The 15,114-nt window shown below is 45.8% G+C and overlaps 1 protein-coding gene across 3 annotated transcripts in view; it reads left to right on the top strand.

The window, feature by feature from the left end:
- Positions 1-5,589, top strand: part of plod1a (procollagen-lysine, 2-oxoglutarate 5-dioxygenase 1a) — a 46,846-nt gene extending 41,257 nt beyond the window's left edge. The window contains exons 18-20 of one of the 3 annotated variants that reach the window (XM_072478175.1): positions 2,716-2,841; positions 3,082-3,207; positions 5,404-5,589. In XM_072478175.1, the coding sequence (XP_072334276.1) occupies positions 2,716-2,841; positions 3,082-3,207; positions 5,404-5,559 (408 nt within the window). In that variant the 3' untranslated portion in view covers positions 5,560-5,589. The remainder of the gene's footprint in view (positions 1-2,715; positions 2,842-3,081; positions 3,208-5,403) is intronic. The other 2 variants (XM_072478177.1, XM_072478176.1) reach the window with 2 other exon arrangements.
- The last annotated feature ends 9,525 nt before the right edge of the window (positions 5,590-15,114 follow it).

Below are 15,114 nucleotides of genomic sequence, written 5' to 3'. Positions count from 1 at the left end.
CTTACCCAAAATACACTGTGCCCATCGCCCCCTTACCCAAAATACACTGTGCCCATCGCCCCTACCCAAAATACACTGTGCCCATCGCCCCCCTTACCCAAAATACACTGTGCCCATCGCCCCCCTTACCCAAAATACACTGTGCCCATCGCCCCCCCTTACTCAAAATACACTGTACCCATCGCCCCCCCTTACTCAAAATACACTGTGCCCATCGCCCCTTACCCAAAATACACTGCCCATCGCCCCCCCTTACTCAAAATACACTGTGCCCATCGCCCCCCTTACCCAAAATACACTGTGCCCATCGCCCCCTTACCCAAAATACACTGTGCCCATCGCCCCCCTACTCAAAATACACTGTGCCCATCGCCCCCCCTTACACAAAATACACTGTGCCCATCGCCCCCTTACTCAAAATACACTGTGCCCATCGCCCCCCTTACCCAAAATACACTGTGCCCATCCCCCTTACCCAAAATACACTGCCCATCCCCCCCTTACCCAAAATACACTGTGCCCATCGCCCCCTTACTCAAAATACACTGTGCCCATTGCCCCCTTACCCAAAATACACTGTGCCCATCGCCCCCTTTACCCAAAATACACTGTGCCCATCGCCCCCTTACTCAAAATACACTGTGCCCATCGCCCCCCTTACCCAAAATACACTGTGCCCATCCCCCTACTCAAAATACACTGTGCCCATCCCCCCTTACCCAAAATACACTGTGCCCATCGCCCCCCTTACCCAAAATACACTGTGCCCATCGCCCCCTTACCCAAAATACACTGTGCCCATCGCCCCCTTACTCAAAATACACTGTGCCCATCGCCCCCTTACTCAAAATACACTGTGCCCATCGCCCCCCCCTTACTCAAAATACACTGTGCCCATCGCCCCCCCTTACTCAAAATACACTGTGCCCATCGCCCCCCCTTACTCAAAATACACTGTGCCCATCGCCCCCTCTTACTCAAAATACACTGTGCCCATCACCCCCTTACCCAAAATACACTGTGCCCATCGCCCCCCCTTACTCAAAATACACTGTGCCCATCGCCCCCTTACTCAAAATACACTGTGCCCATCGCCCCCCCTTACTCAAAATACACTGCCCATCGCTCCCCCTTACCCAAAATACACTGTGCCCATCCCCCTTACCCAAAATACACTGTGCCAATCGCCCCCTTACTCAAAATACACTGTGCCCATCGCCCCCCTTACCCAAAATACACTGTGCCCATCGCCCCCCTTACCCAAAATACACTGTGCCCATCGCCCCCCTTACTCAAAATACACTGTGCCCATCGCCCCTTACCCAAAATACACTGTGCCCATCGCCCCCCTTTCTCAAAATACACTGTGCCCATCGCCCCCTTACTCAAAATACACTGTGCCCATCGCCCCCCCCTTACTCAAAATACACTGTGCCCATCGCTCCCCCTTACCCAAAATACACTGTGCCCATCCCCCTTACCCAAAATACACTGTGCCAATCGCCCCCTTACTCAAAATACACTGTGCCCATCGCCCCCCCTTACCCAAAATACACTGTGCCCATCGCCCCCCTTACCCAAAATATACTGTGCCCATCGCCCCCCTTGCTCAAAATACACTGTGCCCATCGCCCCTTACCCAAAATACACTGTGCCCATCGCCCCCCTTACTCAAAATACACTGTGCCCATCGCCCCCCTTACCCAAAATACACTGCCCATCGCCCCCCTTACCCAAAATACACTGTGCCCATCGCCCCCCTTACCCAAAATACACTGTGCCCATCGCCCCCCTTACTCAAAATACACTGTGCCCATCGCCCCCCCCTTACTCAAAATACACTGTGCCCATCGCCCCCCCCTTACTCAAAATACACTGTGCCCATCGCCCCCCACCTTACTCAAAATACACTGTGCCCATCGCCCCCCTTACTCAAAATACACTGTGCCCATCGCCCCCTTACTCAAAATACACTGTGACTATCGCTCCCCCCTTACTCAAAATACACTGTGCCCATCGACTCCCTTGCCCAAAATACACTGTGCCCATCGCCCCCCCCCTTACTCAAAATACACTGTGCCCATCCCCCCCCCCCCAACCTTTCCAAAATACACTGCGGTCATGGTTAACCCCCCCCCCCCCCTCCCTCCCTCCCTCCGCGCATGCAATCATCATGAGCGTTTGGAGCTCCTGCCCCTGATCCTGTGACCCCAGTGGAAAGTGGTTGTGTGTGAAGCATCTGAGGTCAGCATAAGACTCTGCTCTGATGCTACCATCTTTGAACGACTTGATAGCGTTCCCTAGGCCTGGATTAAGTATGGCTTTGGCCCCTTGGATGTGATTGGGGAGGCGGCAGTATCTGTGAGACTGAGCGCACAAGGTGAAAGAAACTGTGAAGATAACAGAGGAAATCCAAACGATCCAATGTACACTGTAATAAACATAATTATTAATGAATTAACAGATGGTTAGGGACACAAACCAATAGGAACAGGGATTAAAATTAGTGCCTAAAAAAACTCTAAAACCCTGTTATGAAATTATTATAAACTGTAACAACTGATGACTTGTTTTTTTTTTTTTAAATACGTTTTTAACGTTTTATGCTTACGACTAAACAATGCAAAACGTCAAGAACAACAGAACTGATAACTGTTAACACCATGGTTACTAATGCTGGTTTTGTTTCTTCCATGTTAAACTTCTGCCTCCCAGGCGCACTCGTTTCTGAACTTTGTAGTGAGATACAGACCTGAGGAGCAGCCCTCGCTCGAACCTCACCACGATGCCTCAACCTTCACAATTAACGTAGCTCTAAACAAGGCAGGAGTTGATTATGAGGTAAAACTGATTCAGTCTTGCTGGAATACAGCAGGAGGAGTTGCCTGAGGCCTGGGTGCTGCTGAAAAAGTACAAGACCCAGGTTGTCATGTGACAATGGAGGTAGCTCAAGGTCTAGCTCAAGGTCTAGGTGAAGCCAGTGCCTGGGGATAAAGGACTTCTTAAGATTGCGTGCTCTCTATGTCTGCCCTGTAATGGATGCTGCATGGTATTGCTTCACACCCCTCTTCTTTCTTGCAGGCTCTCTTTGATCTGGCCTTTGTAGTTAGATATAAACCTGATGAACAGCCATCTTTAATGCCACATCACGATGCTTCCACTTTTACTATAAACATTGCACTCAACAAGGTTGGAGTTGACTACGAGGTAAGTTGTATGTCTGGTGCTAGAGGACAGGCCTGTCTGGTTCACTCTGTACTCAAGTACAGAGTGGGTTTTATAGGCTGTTCCATGGAGCATACACTGAATCAATGCTTGGCTCTGATATTTACACCGACATTTACCGAGTGGACCCCCCCCAGAAAGTCCTCAGCGTTTGGTAAATCAATTCTTCCTCTTTATTCTGGTCTTGCATGTTTCTAAACGTTTGTTGAGCTGTGAAATGTTCCAGATTCAGGTGCATGGTCGTTCTAATAATTAACAGTCAGTCCAGACTGAGATCGGATATTTCAACTAATGGTGGTCTTTAATACTGTGGGAAAGGTAAGGATGTGTCAAAACTCAGCTATGGGATTTCTTTTAATAATTCATTAGTTCCACTATGTTGTTGACAGCGGAATATTGCTGGATTTTCACAGCTGAATGTTCATATTTACCATATTATATTTACATCTTAAACTATTAAATCATATTGACAAAAAGATTTGAGAAATTCTTGCACAGTCTGGCAGGAACAGTCCGAATCAGAACTTCTGACACCAGTTTTGACTTTTGGTGTCAAGTTAAGCTGATCCCATTATGTCCTCCTTGTGCTGGTTACTGATCCCAATGTCTGCCACTTATTTGCCTGCAATGTTTGATTTAGTTGCAAAGTTTCCTGATTAGCCTGGAAACAAATAACTCCTTGTCCCAACTCTGCATTTTTCACTCCTGTGGTTTCTTCATTCACTATTCCCACCGAGAGTCCAGATGGACTGAAGTCAGTCAGGCTTCCTGAGATGGGATGATCCATGCGGAGATGATCTGGAATAGTAAATTATATATTTATTCCTGATTTTCCTTGTAATATACTGTTGGTGTTTAATTCTGGATTGTTACGGATAAGGATTCAACTAGAGCTTTTCAGATAAGTTCACAAAACACCTCATCCTGTCTGTGTCAATGTCAGTCTAGCTGTGTGTCTGGGGCTGCCTGCCAGTGTCTGTCTGCCAATCTGTGTTTGGGCTTGTCTGTCTGTTTATCCCACCACCGTCACAGAAAGAGTTATTGTGGGCAGATAGTAGAACCCCCCTGCTCTCTCAAGCCAGGAAATTAAGATTGAGACTGAGGAGCCAAAAACTTGAGAGAGCAATGAAATGCAAATCGCTTATTGTCACAATTAGGCTTCAAATGAAGTTACTGTGAAAAGCCCCTAGTCGCCACATTCCAGCGCCTGTTCAGGGAGGCTGGTACGGGAATTGAACCTGCGCTGCTGGCCTTGTTCTGCTTTACAAGCCAGCTGTTTAGCCCACTGTGCAGCCCACTGTGCTAAAACAGCCCCCCGAGGGGTTTTAAACCCCTGAGTTGCACTTTACAATTAACGCCCAATTTGCAAACGAGAAATACCAGGAATTTTGAGTTTTAGGCTAGCTCTACCAGTTAAAAGGTCGGGTGTTATAATTTCTGATATTCATTTATCAGGAATTTTCTCTATGACAATGACTTTCAATTGTTGCCAATATCTCGGGTGTGAAGAGGGAATGATTTGAGCTTGTGGATTGAGGGTTGTTATGTTAGGGGTGGTTATAGAGTAAGATTCAAACTCTTGAGTCTTTTTGACCCCACCACAGATTGTCTTCACTACAGGTGGCTGGAAAACAGCTGCATATCAGACAGTCATGGGACCAAATGAACATCTGCTTTCTCTGCACCAGCTGATTCACATTTAGTGGCTCTCCGTGTGGGTCCAATACAGTGTCTCTGGAGAGAGGCAGCGTTACTGGAAACTAATCAACCTCTACACCAAGCGCCCTGCTCGCTGGCCCCAACACCGCACTCCCTGCTAAATCCCAGCCACCCTGTGTCCATCTGTATTATGGAGAGGATGTAATATCAGAGCCATCTTTACAGTCAGATCTCTTTATGTTGAATGTTAAATATTACTGTTTGTCCTTTTCTTCTGTGATTAAATGTATTGTGGTGCCCTTTGTGTGTGTGTTTTTGCTTGTGTGTGTGTGTTACTGATTGTATGTTACAGGGGTGAACGGTGGTAGGTTTCTCATGATGTTTCAGTATCTTGTCTAAAATGTGCTTTAAACAAAAGGTCTCTGAGTCTCAGTATGATTGGGCCATTGCATTCTTAGCCTTTGTTCTGTTGTAGCAGCCCATTGCCGCGATACTGAAAGTTATTCTGTCTTTTTGCAGGGAGGTGGCTGCAGGTTCATCAGGTATAACTGCTCCATCCAGGCTCCTCGAAAGGGCTGGGCCCTCATGCACCCGGGACGACTGACCCATTACCACGAGGGTCTTCCAACCACCAGCGGCACGCGATACATTGCCGTCTCTTTTATTGACCCTTAATTAAAGTGCTTAGCATCTGAGTGCACGCAGTGGAAGGTGTTACAGAATGTTTGTGACATATGGCCTGATCTTCCTCAGACTATTGTAGCAAGGCCAGCCCATGTTCTTGCTCTGTATATCATGGTTCATAGAGTTCTTGAAGTACTTAGTAGAAAGAGATAGTTACACTGGGTGTAGTTGGCAGTTGTGAAGTTAGTGCAAGAATAACCAAACCCCAAACAAAATATATGTAACCTATTGGTTCTAGGTTCTAAAGGTAAAGCACTGCCCCAGGTCTTCAGTAACCAGACCATATCTAACCCACAGATTTTACAGATACAGGGCTACCCCCTCCTATATAACAAGACCATGTGTAATCTGCAGTTTCCAGAAATATGGGACAATCCCATTCCATTATTGAGACCCTGTGATGATGGACATATCTGGCTACCCAATTCAATTTTAGTTTGAATTGGCTGAAAGCAGTAATTTCAGGAGTGAATCAGGCTCCACCTCTGTCCAAGTCCTGAGTCCATGTTGCCAAATCATCGCAGGCAGGGTGACAGAGAGGTTACGATATTTACAACGGCTTGTTAAATATGAGATTCAGTCGAGGGGATCCCTCCAAGGGCACAAAGGTAAGTGTAGCCCCAACGGGAGAGGGACATGCCTGTCGAGTGCCCTGGCACTGCCCCGGCACAGGTTGGCACTGCCAGGTTGACACATTGTCAACCTGGAAGTTTCAACCTGGGCCGGAGGCAGTGCCAGGATGGGCCCTTGCGGGAGCCCCATGGGGAAAAGGGAGGTTTCCAGATACTTATTGGTGGGGGGGGGGAAAGCAGGCAGCGAGGGGGTAGCCTGCAGGCAGTGTGTGTGTGTGTGTGTGGGGGGGGGGGGGGGGGGGAGCTTGCAGGCGTGGGGGGGGGGGGCAATGGCAATGAGGGGGGAACGGCAGCAATACTTCCATGGTGTTGGCAGGGAGAGCCCCCAATGATTGTCAGGAGGGTGTAAGCCTCTGATTGTTGACTGGGGGGTTGGGGGAAGTCCCCAATATCCATGGGAGTTTGGGGGGGGGGGGGTAGTTCCACTTCAGTTCTCCCCATTATAGATGGCGCCCTGATCTCTGTGGAGCCGGGGACCAGCTCTATCAGGCCCCACCCCACCCGAGTGATGGTGTAAACCACACCCGTTCATTTTTCTTGTCTTAGAGAGGCGCTGGATCTGGAGATAAAGCTGGTCTGTGCAGCTGGTGAAGTACACACTGGTTTTCTGTCTATGCCTGGCACTTTGGAAAATTATGGTAACATTCCGCCTGATACATTCTTCTCAACAAAGTTGTTAAAATGACAAAATAGAGTTACACTTCCCATGTACCAAAAAATGCAAACAGTGTCTCTGCTGTGCTTACAATATTACAGCTCCAATATTCTTGCAAACGCATGGCCTGACAGAATAGTATTAATAGCGTTGCTGGAACTGCGGTAAGTGAGTGTTGGAAGATGCCGGAGAATTGTGGCCCCATCAGAGAACTGATATGGGTCGGGAGTAGGACTGGATTCAGTGGGGAGATGGTGATAGACCAGGGCTACTCTTTTGAAGTTTTGTAGGAACATTGTAAAGTCTCTGAGGGTCAGTAGTGCTAAAGACCCTCACCTTCCCAACTCCTGTGGCCAGTTTTCTGCATTAATGTGTTTTTTAAGGTTATATTTCATTTCCTACTGTATTTTAGTTAGCATTCACAAAACAGTGTCCCAGTTTAGATCTGGGCTAGGACCAACAAACATAGGTAACATTTTTTAATAAGCCAGCTCTAATGGAAGGTCGGGCCACGTGGCCACAACAGATAGCACAAACTCTTTGCGTGCTGAAATTTGCACATTGGACACTCAACAGTTTTTAGAAATTCCATTAAGTTTGATCTGAGATAGAAAGTTCCTCTGTTCCCAAAACAGATGGAAAAGAAGATTTGAGAGCATGTGGCATTCATTATCCTTTGATTCATATGTGTCAAAATAAAAAATATTAAACATTTTTTGTGCTTTTTGCTGTTACAATGGTTTAGGAAAGTTGCATTGTTGGTTGCTTTTGATTGCAGTGATCCACAGTGAAGAGTAACCCTTCAGTTCATGTGTTAGGGTCATTGATGGACTGTGCAGTCCTGGGTAATGTGGACCAGCAACAGGAAGGTCTCGAGTCAGGAGGGACTGCTGAATGATCAATGTGTGGGGGAACTGCCACACCACATTGTGCCACTCCAAGAAACTAATGCAGTGTGTGCTCACTGGCTGGAGAACAAAACATTTTTGAACGTGGACAACTTGATTTATTTCATTGCAATTTAAAACATAGTGTTCAGCGTGAGCTGTCTGTTGAAAGGTTCAGTGATGGTTTGCCTCCGCCTTTTTTGAGAGTCTCAATTTTCAGCTTTGAGCTTATCTAAATCATTCTAACTGGACAGTTCAGATAATTGACATTTTTCACAAGCGCAGGGAGCTTCACATACTCTGAAAACTGTCTTCACCATAGAGAATTACAAGTAACATCCCAGAAGCAGCTATAAATCAGGAAATGGACGGAAGGGAGGAACTCGGGAAAATTACAATCACCAGAGAAGTGGCACTGAGTAGGTTGTTGGACTAGCTGACAAGTGCCTGGGTCCTGATGGACCTTATCCTAGGGTCTTAAAAGAAGAGATAATCTTTTGAAACTCCCGAGATTCGGGGAAGGTACCATCAGGTTGAAAAATGAAACAACATTATTTTAAAAGGGAGGGAGACAGAAAGCAGGAAATTACAGGCCAGTTATCTTAACATCTGTCGTAGGGAAAATGTTAGAAGCTGTAGCAGGGCATTTGGATAAGTTCAAGGCAGTCAGGCTGAGTCAACGTGTTTTGTGAAAAGGAAATCAAGTTTAACCAACTTATTGGAGTTCTTTGAGGAAGTAACCGGTGTTGTGGATAAAGGGGAACTGGTGGATATACTATACTTAGATTTTCAGAAGATATTTGATATAGTACCACACCAAAGGAAAATAGAAGCTCATGGTATAGGGGGTAACATTGACATGGATAGAAGATTGGCTGGATAACAGGAAGTAGGCATAAATGGATATTTTTCAGTTTGACACAAAGATCGCGAGGAAAGTAAGCTGTGAAGAGGACATAAGGAGGCTACAAAAGATATAGATAGGTTAAATGAATGATAGAATCTCTATAGTGCAGAGAGAGGCCATTCAGCCCATCAAGTCTGTACCAACCTTTTGAAAGAGCACTCTATTTGCTGAGAGGTTGCAGAGCTCTGAGATGCAGAGGGATCTGGATGTTGTGGTGCATGAATCACAAAAGGCTAGTATGTAGGTACAGCAAGTCATTAGGAAAGCTAATAGAATGTTATAATTTATTGCGAGGAAATTGAATACAAAAGTATTCAGTTACACAGGGCACTAGTGAGACCACATATGGAATACTGTGTACAGTATTGGTCACCTTATTTAAGGAAGGCTGTAAATGCATTGGAAGCAGATCAGAGAAGGTTTACTAAGTTTGACAAAGGTTATGAGACTTGACAAAAATGAGTCATCGGGACTCGAAACATTAGCTTTGTTTTCTCTCTCCAGATGCTGTCAGACCTGCTGAGATTGTCCACTATTTTGTTTTTGTTCCGGATTCCAGCATCCGCAGTAATTTTATATTTGCTTTTATTAGATTGATACCTGGATTGAGTGGGTTGTCTTATGAGGAAAGGTTGGACAGACAAGACTTGTATTCGCTGGAGTTTAGCAGAGTAAGAGGTGAATTGATTGAAAGGTATAAGATCCTGAGGAGGCCATTGACAGGATAGATGTGGAGAGGATACTTCCTCTTGTGGGAGAATTAAGTCTTGACAATAGGATGAAGCTGAGCAAAAAAACAGTTTGTCATTTTATTTTTTTAAATAAATTTAGAATACCCAATTTTAGAACTAAGGCACCACTGTTTAAAAGTCAGGGGTCACCCATTTAAAATGGAGATGAGGCGACATTTCCTCTCTCAGAGGGTCGTGAGTCTTTGGAACTCTTTTTCCCTAGGTGGTGGAAGCAGAGCTTTTGAATATTTTTAAGGCAGAGGTGGATAGATCTTGGTAAGCAGAGGGGATAGGCGTGATCCCAATTTGAGGATATTATCAGATCAACCATTATCTTATTAAATAGAAGAACAGTTTTGAGAGGCCGAATGGCTCGAGGTGGATTTACAGTTAGTGGGGCCCTTTCCCCCCCCCCCAACCCACCCTCGCCCCACAGAATGCAAAGATGAAAAGCCTCAAAAACTTCAGCACTTTGACCTAAAAATTAAATTGGCGGCGCGGTGGCGTAAAATTTAATTTACGCCAGCGGGACAGGCATTTTAGCGGCGGGACTTCGGCCCATCCGGGCCGGAGAATCGAGCGGGGGGGCCCGCCAACTGGCGTGCCGCGATTCCCACCCCCGCCGAATATCCGGAGCCGGAGACTTCGGCAACCGGCGGGGCGGGATTCACGCCAGCCCCCGGCGATTCTCCGACCCGGTGGGGGGTCGGAGAATTTCGCCCCTGATCTTGATTTTAGGCAGCTAATAAAGTGTCTGAAAGAGCAGGCTTTTGCACAGTCAATCCTATGTTTTTTTTAGGTTCTAGCTCTGCAAAAATGGGATCCATGTTTTAACTATGAGGCTATGATTTTGATCATGGATTTCAAACAACACTCCTCTACTCTTTCCTCCCCCCCCCCCCCATTCCCCCTTCACAAACTCTCTCTCTCGCAACTCCCTCACAAGCTCTCCCTCCCCACCACCCCCTCACAAATCCTCTCTCCCCACAACCCCTTCACACACACTCCCTCCCCGTAACCCCCTCTCACTCCCCCCTGCCCCCCCCACTTCTTTCCCCCCCACTTCTTTCCCCCACCCACTTCTTTCCCCCAACCACTTCTTTCCTCCCCCACTTCTTTCCTCCCCCACTTCTTTCCCCCACACCGTCACACCTCCCACCCCATCCCCTCACAGTCTCCACCCCCAATCCCCTCACACTGTCCCATTCTTAATTAGCTTCTCTGGGGTCCTCGAGGCAGCCTACATCACCCACACTGTGTCCTTATTGTGGCCGCCATGCCTCTCCCTCACCTTGGGGCATCACTCACCTGCTGCTGACCTGGAGGGCGTGAGGGCACTCTGCTGCTGTCCTTGGATGTGTCCTCATCGGGGCCTCATGTGCCTGCTGCTGGTCTAGGTGGTGGGGGTTGTCCACTCTGCTGATGGCGCTGGCTTTGGCTTCTCCACACTGTCCTCATGCATGCATGCATGCATGCATGCATGCATGCATGGCTGGCTGGCCACCTGCCCCTCTCCCGCACCCATGGTCTCACGTGTGAGTGCGCCTGCTGTCGGCTGTTACTTATCTCCCCACTCTTTGGTTCTCATCCAATCAGAATCTGATTTTACTCTGCATTTGCAGGGAGTAATTGGCCTCTGATTGGATATCCTGCTAACTGTCTGACCCTGTTGATGTGTACTCCAGCTGAGCCGACTGGGTGTTCCAGTACCAGGACCGGCGGTACAACAGAGCAGCCAGTGGCAGGGTCGGAGTCCTGTGCCAAGGCATGATGTTTTCATTGTAAATCTGCCCCTGCCAATGGGCTACTTCCCCCTTCCTCGTATGGTCTTAAAATAATGTTTCCCAAATCTATGTTTCCTAGATCAATGCATCATGAAATGAACCAGATAAGAAGCTACATTCTATTGAGAAATAAATACTCAATTGGAAAGAGTGATCCACCCATGGCTAAATAAGGAGTTAAAGGATAGTATTAAATTAAAATAAGAGTCTTATAATATTGCTCAGAAGGGTAGTTAGCCCAAAGATGAAGGGAATTCTGGATACCAGCAATGAATAATCAAAAACTTGATGGAGGAGATAGTAGAATATCCAAGTAAAATAGCCATAAAATTAAAAACAGATTGTCAGGGTTTTTACAAGAATGTAAATAAGAGAGTAGTGAAGGTAAATGTTGGTCGCTTAGAGGCTGAGAGGAGAAGGGTAATGAGGATGTGACAGATGTGAAACTGTCTGTGTTCACAGTAGAAGACATAAAATCATCAGATCGTGAGGAGCCAAGTGTCTGATGAGAGTGGGGAACTTAAAGTAATAATTATGAGTAAAGAAAACATATTGGAGAAATTAATGGATTAAAAGTTGACAAACTCTCTGAACCTGATGGATAACATCATAGTGCTCTAAAGGAAAATGCAGAGGTGTAGATGCACTGATTACAAACTTCCAAATTTCCCTTGATTCTGAAATTGGCTTAGTGAATTGAAAAGTAGCAAATTTAACACTATTATTCAAGAAAAGAGGGATAGAAAACCAGGTTAGTTATCCTGATGTCAATCTAAAATTATACATATTACATAACTATTACAGGTAGGATGACTAAGTTTTCAAAAGTCAAAACCAGGACACAATGAAAAGCTTTGGAAAGGCATGGTTCTGTGATGATTGACATTTGGGTGACCAATGGCAGGAGTCCATGGGAGGGGCAGTTGAGGTCATATGATGACATCTTAATTGGCATAAACACTAAACAATCATGTAACAACACAGCTACCAAGTGTTGCTCCTATAGTATAGTATAGTATAATGGTTATGGGGTTAATATGGGACTGTGCAGTTAAGCAACAAAGACACACAGGCACTCTAAGCCAGGGAAAGCAATCCCCAAACTGGCCAGCAGAGCCCCCATAGGCGAGATCAATGTTCTGCAATTTCAGGCCAATGCTTTCAGTGCAAAAGGATTGGACGACTATGGTAATCTGTGCAGGGAATAAACTCTGAAAGGCACTGAAGACCCACATATCACCCATGAGGCCTAGGCTGCAAGCTCAGAAAACACACAGCTATGCTTCTTGGGTGAGGTCAAAGATCTTGGTTTCTCATTTGGGAATGTGGACATTTTGGTCAATGACCATTTAACAAATTTTAAATTTGACAAAGGAGCCAGCGTAACAAAGCTATTGGACAAAGATCCGTGGCTAAAATACCTCTAGCTTTGAACAACAGATATCGATGGATACTGACGTCCTGTCATAATCATGATTCTGGAACCACTAAGGTATGGTGGCAACCATCCTTGGAGCTAATGTCCGTCATCCGTAAGCAGCCTTTCTCTCTCTTGAGCAAAGGTGCCTGTGTAGCCCTGGACCTCTTCAAAACGGCAGAAGATGTCAAGACAATCCCTGTCATTAATCATGCAGAACTGCAATTTCTGAAGTATTCAAACAGAAAAAGAGCATCCTAACTGAGATAAAAGCAAATTACTGAGCATGCTGGAAAGTGAAACAAATACAGAAAATAGTAGACAATCTCAGCAGGTCTGACAGCATTTGTGGAGAGAGAACGGAGCTAACGTTTTGAGTCTGGCTGACTCTTTGTCAAAGCGGCAAAGAGTCATCCAAACTCAAAGCTTTATCCTGACTGAGACTTCAGCTTTGAACTGTTTCTCTCTTTGTGGAGCAGATTTGTCCATTCTTGTCACAGATGCTGGAAAAATAACAATGGTCAGACTAGCCAATCACCCAGCAGATAACCACAACACCTTCAGTGTAGGATGTAAAAGAGACCAGACAGCAGTACACTGAGCCTTACCTCTGGCTCCAATGATGTTACAGCAGGACAATACTATAACCACCAAATATACTCTGCAACTCCCAGCCAGCATACCAAAGCCACAAACATGCTATAACTTGATGATAGCTGTCCATTGCTGACAGTGAAACAGAGTGGTGAGCACACCACTAAACCTCATTCCAGCCACTGGAATGCTCACCCTCCGTGGCAGAGGATGTTGCCACAATCCACACGCTAACTGAAGAAGCAAAAGAAATGACAAGGAGATGAGCAAAATGTTCGTCCACCCCACCAAGAAAAGGGGTACAAATCATCGACCAGTGCAGCAGCCGAACTGACCAACTGTGGTTCAACACGAAGGAACGGAAGAGAGGAATCGAAAACATACCCAGATGTCAGAACAACCTCCAAACCTACAGAAAGAATTAGCCGGGACAGAGCCCACCTCTCCTCCGACAGTAGATACGGAAGAGTTACAAGTTTTCTACACCGCTTGCACGTTTCAATTCAAGGACTTCAAGATGGTATAGTGATAATGTAGTCATGGCAATGTAAATGTATGATAAAAGCTTGGGCGGGAGGTTCAGTATAAGGGTCTGGCACATGAATTAATGTGGGACTTACAGTACCGCCCACACAGTGATGTACGTTACCCGCACTCAGGGTCAGTCGAGTATTGGACAGAGCTGTGTGTACTAGCCAGCATGGAGACAGCTCCTAGCTTGAACCCTTTATTGTATATTTGTAAATAGTTCAAATAGTCAAGAAAGACATACAGTTCATATATGTATGACTATGGAGACTTCTTCTGACCTACCTACAAAAATGTGCAGGTTAGGTGGTTTGGCCATGCTAAATTGCCCCTTAGTGTCCAACAATGTGCAGGTTAGGGGTTACAGGGATAGGGTGGGGAAGTGGGCCCAGGTAGGGTGCTCTTTCAAAGGGTCAGTGCAGACTTGATGGGCCGAATGGCCTCCTTCTGAACTGTAGAAATTTTATGGTTCTACCAAACTGTAATCCACCCTCTATAACTGTTCCCACCTCTACTAAGGGTATTTCCCTTTGACTCAATATCCAGACGTTTGGAGAGAGGGTCTTTTGTCATTTGCAATCTTCATCAGTGAAAGGTGCTCCTTCTGTCAGTCTGCAAATACAATTGGCTCCAAGGACATTGGGTAATGGGTCCTTGACCTGTGAAATGTTGTGTAATGTAATTCTATCTCCTTTAAAGGCTAATAATTCAAAATACCACACAGCTCAAAATAAGATGCCGACTGCCAGAATGAATATTTTTCACATAAACAGCAAGGTTTATTTATTTTTGGGAACACAAATGATTAATCCGCGAATACACCTGATGCACATGCGAGTAAAATGAAAAATATTTATTGCCTGGGTGCAAGAAGCACCAAGGGTCTGAAGGGGGTGTCCTGAAATGAGATGCCTTAAAACCGGATGGCTAGGATAACACTAGAATAGTTCTACATAAGTTAGTTTATTGAGGATTGAGACCAATCATAGAGAGTATACCCAGTAATCTTTATTAACCATTAAACATATATTCTTAGAACATAGCAGTAAAAAGGATTTAAACTCTTGCAAAAAGCAGTGGCCGCAATGCATGATGAGATTTAAGCTAGCTAACTTGCCCGTGTTCTTAAGACAATCAGAATCAGACAGAAATAATGTGGTCAGCAATAATACAGCCAGTTCAATAAGCAGTTCTTATCAGTAGCCCCAACACCCTGTGCTCTGACAATCCCATGATACAAAGAGGAACCAACTTCAACATCCTGCGCCTAGACAAACAATGATACAGGCAGGAACCACTGAGATAAGGGAAGATGGGGGTAGGAGAGAACAAGAGGCAGTGGATACAACAATCCTGGAAAACAACAGATGGCCAGGGACCAAGATGGGGTTAAATCATGAGCTGATCACGC

This window comes from Scyliorhinus torazame, chromosome 16 (assembly GCF_047496885.1).
Source record: "Scyliorhinus torazame isolate Kashiwa2021f chromosome 16, sScyTor2.1, whole genome shotgun sequence".
Taxonomy (NCBI): Eukaryota; Metazoa; Chordata; class Chondrichthyes; order Carcharhiniformes; family Scyliorhinidae; genus Scyliorhinus; species Scyliorhinus torazame.
Note: the sequence above shows the minus strand (reverse complement) of the source record. Positions and strands in the feature narration are given on the sequence as shown.